The sequence below is a fragment of the Arachis duranensis genome, chromosome 3 (genome assembly GCF_000817695.3).
Source record: "Arachis duranensis cultivar V14167 chromosome 3, aradu.V14167.gnm2.J7QH, whole genome shotgun sequence".
Classification (NCBI taxonomy): domain Eukaryota; kingdom Viridiplantae; phylum Streptophyta; class Magnoliopsida; order Fabales; family Fabaceae; genus Arachis; species Arachis duranensis.
In genome coordinates this window covers 95,248,866-95,255,072 of record NC_029774.3, presented here as the reverse complement: position 1 = coordinate 95,255,072, position 6,207 = coordinate 95,248,866, and the positions used below count along the sequence as shown (strand labels likewise).

Below are 6,207 nucleotides of genomic sequence, written 5' to 3'. Positions count from 1 at the left end.
AACATGAATTACAGACGGGAAAATTTTTTTTGTCGATAATCTGTTAGAAAAATTGGTTTTTTTCGTGAGAAATAGTTACCGACAGAAAATATGTCTGTATTTAAATAAATAAAAATGTTATATTTTATTAAATTATTTCAGACAAAAAATCTGTCTGTAATTTAAAATATTCCGTCTGAAAATATTGAAATAAAGGTTTTGCTTTAAGCATGTCTCCTCATTTCACATGACACCTCTCTGCGCCTCCACACCCCTCTCCTCCAGATGCTCCATCGGTGGCAGCTCTCCGCTGTCGCACTGAACTTTCGTCACAACAAAGCTCCGTCACATCCCCTCCTGGCTCTTCTTTGTGTGTTGCTTGTGTCACTTCGTACCGAACCCTAATGTACAGAAATCACAGAAATCACTCCATTTCGACCTCGCCTTAGCTTTGCAGGTAACCCTAATCTCTTCCACGCCTTTATCACTCTTCCTATTCGCTGCTACATTGATGCCAGCCTTTCCTCCTGTTTGCCATTTTTCATCAAACTTTTTTGCATCTCGTCCGATTCACCACCTTTCCTTGAACTTTGCAACACACTGTCGTCGTTCTAGTCCTGGTATGGTTTCTGTCATCCAATTCTTATTGTTTTTGCTGTTTTCTTACGCATGCATAGCTATTTTGTTTTATTTTTCTTTTGCTTTGTTTCTTTTTTTCTTTCTCCTTCGTTTTCCTTCTCACACTTCTAGATCTGCTACAACTCATAGAATTTTTCTGTTCCAGAATATCGAGAATCTATCCTCATATTCGGTTAATTTCTGAACTTATCACTTTCAGTTTTCTGAATTTTTATTTTCATGTTTGAAATACTGATAGTGTAGATTTTGTTATTCAATTAGTTCATTCTTTTTTCAATTATTGAGATGATTATATGGCTTTAAATCTAAAATATGAGCAATACAAATCTATTTGTAAAATATTTCCTATTGTAACGTTTTAGTTTGGAGTGTTCTATTTTACTCACTCTGAATTCTACATGCATCATAGATCAACTTATTCTTCAATCCTATGCAGAACAAGAGCTAATAGAATAGCAGTAATGTCTGTGAAGATTTTACATAGGAATTAGAATGTGTAGATGGCATATGCAACATTAAGATAAAACTATATTTATTAACTTGATGACCTTTTTTATTTAAGAATCATTTGAGATCTCACGTGGCCAAGGTTGTGGTGGTGAACACTATTAATCAACTTTTCTTTCTTTTTTCCCCTTCAATTTTGTAAAAGTAGAGAATGACTTTAAAATCCATGTTCAATCATGTCATCTCATGGAATGTATGGATTTTCTCCGTTGTCTTGTAAATTCAAGAGCTCGATAAACAATATGCTAAGCTAGATATGCTTTTGAGAAGGCTCAAGGTAAGCATTCTCACCCTTAAACACACTTGTAACAAAAAATTTACATTGATAATGAATCGGTTTTGTTGTTTTTATGATGAACACTAAGATATACTTGTACTAGTGTCTTAACATAAATATGATAAATACAAAAGCGGTCAATCCAGGTAAAATATTGATATTAAGGGTTATACAACCATATAAATACTTTTCTTCTTGAATTTATCCCAATACACTTCATATTTTTGTGGATGTAGGGTTGGGATTCCATGTTGAATTTACTTGGTTTGAAGCTTTGAACTACATACAGAAAAGGGAAGAAAGGATAGCTAAGTAAGATATTTTCACTTAACATAATTTGTATAGCTAAAACATCAAGATCAATCTGCCTTATATGCCCTTCCAGGTTTTCTTCTGAAATTTTAAGCAACAATATATGCCTTACTTAAATGGAATGGTTTAAAGGACAATGGATTGGAACAAAATCTTTAGTAAAATTGTAGCCCAAGATCCTCATGTTTTCTGTGCTAAACATCGTCTGCATCAATGACCACCATGAGTGTTTTATTATACATCTCAAATTAAGTGATAAACATGAACTGAACTACTCAATTTTACTTAGACATTAACATTAGTACTATGGCTTGGAGCTGAACTGAACATGGTTAGACTAAAAGGTCGCAGTTGATAATTGATCAGTGTATAGAATTTCTCTGGCTTGTAAGTTGGAATACTTGGTCACTTACCAAGTCCTCATTAAAAGAAAATATAGCCTGAGCATTTTGAGCATTGTTGTGTTATAAAAGGATGGTATCTAGTCAACGGGTGGTTCAAAATTTGAAACTATGTCACATCATATTGGCCTAGGAACAATTATATATATGCACTATGCAGATACTTGTGACTGTTAGTTATGTAATTGATTATGTGAAGATTTTAACTTCTTTAATTTATTCTACTTTGGCAATCAATTGTGAAAAATCTTTGCCCTTTTATTCTCTTTTCTTTTTGTCTAGACGGAGGAGGGGGAGGGGGAGGGGGAATGAGTTTCTCTTATTTGCTTTTCCATTTGAAGTTTGAAAATAATGCTAATTGGTTTTAATAATAATAATGTTGCAAATTCAAATTTAGGACATGGCTTTTTTATTTCAGGCAAATAGATGAGTACAATCAGTCATTTCATTAATTAAAGCGCAGATCAAGCTGGTATGTTTTGTTGAAGGTTTTCCTGTTTATTATTATTATTATTAAAGATCCATGGTCTCCTAGTCTTTATTCATTTTGGCCATTCTTCCCACTAAAGGGATGGTACTTGTCTCGTTATATTCTGTGAAGTATCGGCAATGATGGCTAGTGTACGTCAACATTAGAGAGATGACCACTTAAGTCCTGCTTCTGTTGTAAGTTCTTCAGATTACCAGAAATGGATGAAGAAATTTGGTTCTGCACAGCATATCATGGCTGGGCATGGAAAATAAGTTGCTAGTTTTTCTGGGAATTGCTCATTTTTTTGTTTCTACTACAACACATTATTTATTACTCTTGTTTGCATCTATTGTTATCAGGAAGAATGTGGAGATTCCTATCTTGAAAGCTAGTGCAAGAATTGCATCTCGACTTAATTATGTTTGTCCTCAGTTCTTTCCAGCCCCAGGATTTAGTTCCCGCAGCAAATCAGACAAAGGAGGATTTAGTTCCCATAGCAAATCAAAATATGATGATTCAGGAACCTTGGTTGTGTGATTCTACTGTTCCTTCTTGTTTGGAAAATATAAGGAGATATGACTTGGAGATAGTTCTTCTTGGAGCCGGTTCATCCCAACAATCCAAGTACAGAAACGTGAGTTCAATATATATAAATATTTTCTCAAAAAGAGGTTTGCTCTTGGATTCTGGTGAAGGAACCTTGGGATAACTCAAAAGAAGGCATGTCCATCTGCATTCTTTAAACACATTTTTACCGTACTGCATTTGTTTTCTATTTTAATCTGAATAGATAATTAACACATCCTTCAGAAACAGATATGGCGTAAGTGGTGCTGATGATGTTGTGAGAGCTGTAAGATGCATTTGGATTTCACATATCCATGCTGATCACCACACTGGCTTGGCTAGGATCCTTGCTCTGCGCCGTGAATTGCTGAAGGGGGTGCCTCATGAACCAGTTCTTGTCGTAGGGCCAAGGCAGCTTAAGAGATATTTATATGCTTACCAAAGACTCGAAGATTTGGATATGCTATTTTTAGATTGCAAGCACACCACAGCAGCTTCATTGGATGGTTTTTAGGATGGCTGTGACCTGGAAAATAATAATAGATTTAGGAGGTAATCCAGGAAGCTGGTCTGAAATCCATGATGAGTCGAGATCTGTGACCAAGGCTCCTGCCATGATGGGTTAGTATAATTCTGATATGTTTTCTTAGTTTTTTCCTATACAATTTGCATGGTTTATGTCATGTGCTTCTTTTGAGCTATAGATTGGGTCTAGTTTCATTATCATAAATATAAATTCCATACTGAATAAATAAATGAACAATAAACATGCTAATGCTTATTAATCCACTTTTCTTTTTATTTATTTTATAGTTTGATTCCATTGATTTTCTTTGACGTGGAGTTAACTTTTTGGTATTCCCTGTTTTTCATGGTTGTTAGTAACGGGCACAAGAGCTGATGAAGAGGTATTTTCATTTTCCCCTAAAACTTTTTTTTTTAAGATAAGAAACTATATGCCTTTGAGAAGTTTTTCTTCTAATCATTTAACAATATACAGACAATTGACAGATTAATTGAGACTGGAGACAGTGAGTACATCTTTTAGAAGGCAATTCAGGAACAAGGAAGAGGACATGTTTGTCTCATTCTGATACTTTCTCCATCTCTTCCTCTTCATTTTCTTATTTAATTTTCTAGTTCTTTTATGTATTATTTAAGTTTTTTTTAACTCTATAAGATATATGTTATTTTTGTTAACATACCTGAAAGTTCATGACAAGATAGATTTTCCATGTTTTGATTGCAGATTATCTATAGTGTTCCCTTTGCTGTCACAGCGGAGTTGACTGTTGATTCAGGTGGTGGCCAACGTTAGTATGCAATGCTGAAGATGTGTGCTTAATATTTGATCAACTAAGATAAGTTTCTGATTTCATGACATTCAATTGTATGTGCAGGATTGGCTATAAGAGTTCTAAATCTTCCAATCATTGTTCCACAGGTAATTTATTATTCTCAAATATTGTTGTTATGAGTCCACTCATGGATTAGACTCTTGTGCAAGGGCTACTTGATTTTGTTTTGTTTTGCATAAGATAAAATTAGTTTTGAAAATTAAATTTAAATTAATTTATTTAACTTGCTAAAAATATGTTTAAAGCGGAAAAAATTAGCTTCCAATTTTGTTGCAATAAATTTATTTGACTTGCTAAAAATATGTTTAAAGCGGAAAAAATTTGCTTCCAATTTTGTTGCAATAAATATTGTTTATGCTAACTTTATAATAGTTTGTTACGTGAGCTAGATGAGATAAAATCAGTTTTAAAATTTAAATTTAAATTAAATATTTATGTGGAAATTGAGTATTCTGGGTTTATTTATGTGGAAATTGAGTGATTAGAGTGGTGAGAAAACAAGACTACAACGGCTTGGGGTAGTATTAAGCTGTATCCACTTGCCCCTTTTTCTTTGTTTTCTCTTATTTTGGAGATTTAATTTTTGTACTTTTTCATGTACTTTGCAAAAAATCAATACTCTTTTGAGTCAATTTGCTCCATATATTAGGATGCATTCTACATATTGTACTAGTCATGGTTAGTCCTAATGGATTTAATTGACATAATTTTTATTAGGATATTGTGTAATGAATTTTTTTGCCATAACAAGTGAATCACTTTTATTATTGACTTTTTCCCATGTATTTTTCTCTGTTGTGTACTTTTACTGACATGTAGTATTTTGAAATTTTTGCATCCAAGAAGTGTAGCCCTTTTCCAATTGCATTAAGAGATATTAAGCAGTACGACATTATTCAAAACATGCACATGATACTGGTTGATTGGCTTGTAGAGATTTGCATAATGTAATTTTTCTCGTATAATACAATGTTATGAATTATAGCTGATAAATTTAGTATGGTTAAACAATACACTGAGGATTATATTTGATGTATCAATACACTTTGTTTATGTTTTGATTTATATTGACTTTCTTGTTTATAGCACTTTTCTTTTAGTTTGATAATACGATGAATTTGTTTATTTTTTGAAATATTATAAATATTCGAATACAAATTAGATAAAAATTTGTATTTATTAAATTTATATTTATTTTATATGAAAATAGGTATATTTTGCAATGGAGAAATCTAAAAGAAATCTATTTTACCTTATTGACGGATTTACAGACAGATTTTCTGTATGTATTTAGAGTTTGGAATGATTTTCCAAAACTCCAATTATGGGCAAAAAATCTGTCGAAAAATCTGTTGCTAACTACGACGGAAAATCTATAAAAAAATCTGTCTCTAATTACAAACGAAAAATTTGTCGGATAATCTGTCTCAAATTACCGATGAAAAATCCGTTAGAAAGTTTGACGTTCCAGGTAAATGGAGAGGAGAATTTACAGAGAAAAATTTGTCGGTAACTGGTAAAAATATGTCGGTAAATTATCGACGGAAAAAAATCTGTCAGCAAATAATTTCCGATGAGGCTTTTACAGAGGGACGAAATCTGTCGGTAACCAAAAATCTGTCTGTAATAAAGACCGAATCTGTCTGTAAATATATCTGTATTAAGCAATTTTCTAGTTGTGAGTATTATTGTGCA

At 32.6% G+C, this 6,207-nt stretch overlaps 1 protein-coding gene across 14 annotated transcripts; it reads left to right on the top strand.

Annotated features, from left to right (window-relative positions):
* The first annotated feature begins 325 nt into the window (after positions 1-325).
* On the top strand, positions 326-5,341 carry LOC110278817 (uncharacterized). Of its 14 annotated transcripts, none has more exons than XM_052258804.1 (7): positions 326-1,402; positions 2,534-2,587; positions 2,947-3,775; positions 4,037-4,062; positions 4,404-4,467; positions 4,555-4,598; positions 5,121-5,341. In XM_052258804.1, the coding sequence occupies exons 3-7, from the start codon at positions 3,658-3,660 to the stop codon at positions 5,193-5,195; spliced, it is 327 nt and encodes a 108-aa protein (XP_052114764.1). In that variant the 5' UTR covers positions 326-1,402; positions 2,534-2,587; positions 2,947-3,657; the 3' UTR covers positions 5,196-5,341. The 14 variants fall into 14 exon arrangements, 5 of the variants coding, with proteins under 5 accessions (XP_052114764.1, XP_052114760.1, XP_052114763.1 ...); XM_052258800.1 differs by having other exon boundaries at positions 1,639-2,587; XM_052258803.1 differs by having other exon boundaries at positions 326-1,714.
* Positions 5,342-6,207: the final 866 nt, after the last annotated feature.

Bases quoted from the DNA above. Each gene is read 5' to 3' on its own strand.
- LOC110278817 (XM_052258804.1), top strand. From the start codon at position 3,658: ATGGTTTTTAGGATGGCTGTGACCTGGAAAATAATAATAGATTTAGGA. The intron at 3,776-4,036 runs GTTAGTATAATT...CATGGTTGTTAG, and splicing joins CAAGGCTCCTGCCATGATGG to TAACGGGCACAAGAGCTGAT. The intron at 4,599-5,120 runs GTAATTTATTAT...TGTACTTTGCAA, and splicing joins TTCCAATCATTGTTCCACAG to AAAATCAATACTCTTTTGAG.